Source organism: Eimeria mitis, genomic scaffold, assembly GCF_000499745.2.
Source record: "Eimeria mitis Houghton genomic scaffold, Emh_scaff3572, whole genome shotgun sequence".
Classification (NCBI taxonomy): domain Eukaryota; phylum Apicomplexa; class Conoidasida; order Eucoccidiorida; family Eimeriidae; genus Eimeria; species Eimeria mitis.
This window is the reverse complement of record NW_013571916.1, coordinates 3,266-3,612: the sequence shown is the minus strand read 5'-3', so window position 1 is coordinate 3,612 and position 347 is coordinate 3,266. Positions and strand designations below refer to the sequence as shown.

The following is a 347-nucleotide window of genomic DNA, read 5'->3' as shown; positions in this document are numbered from 1 at the left end:
GCTGCTGCTGCTGCTGCTGCTGATGCCAATCGAAGATGCTGTGTTCGTCGTCTGTCTCCGCAGCAGCAGCTGGAGATACATCAACTGCAACACCAAGAGCACTCACACCCTCTAGCGCCCTTTGCTGCTGCTGCTGCTGCTGCTGCTGCTGCTGCTGCTGCTGTCTACTAGCAACGGCAGAAGGCGGCACGAGGAAGCCGGGATGTGGCGGCCTCTGCCTCTCCTGCTGCTGCTGTCTGTGCTGCTGCTGCTGCTGCTGCTGCTGCTGCTGCTGCTGTCTCTGCTGCTGCTGCTGCTGTGTGTCTTTTCCCGCTTCTCTGGCTGCCTCCGCAGCAGCAGCAGCAGCA

The 347-nt window shown here is 61.4% G+C and overlaps 1 protein-coding gene across 1 annotated transcript in view; it reads right to left on the bottom strand.

Annotated features, from left to right (window-relative positions):
* EMH_0067380 (uncharacterized protein) overlaps positions 1 to 347 on the bottom strand; it is a gene marked incomplete at both ends in the record, with an annotated part of 1,972 nt that overhangs the window by 1,058 nt on the left and 567 nt on the right. Inside the window, one exon of the mRNA XM_013498618.1 lies at positions 3 to 325. Coding sequence (XP_013354072.1) covers positions 3 to 325 — 323 coding nt within the window. The remainder of the gene's footprint in view (positions 1 to 2; positions 326 to 347) is intronic.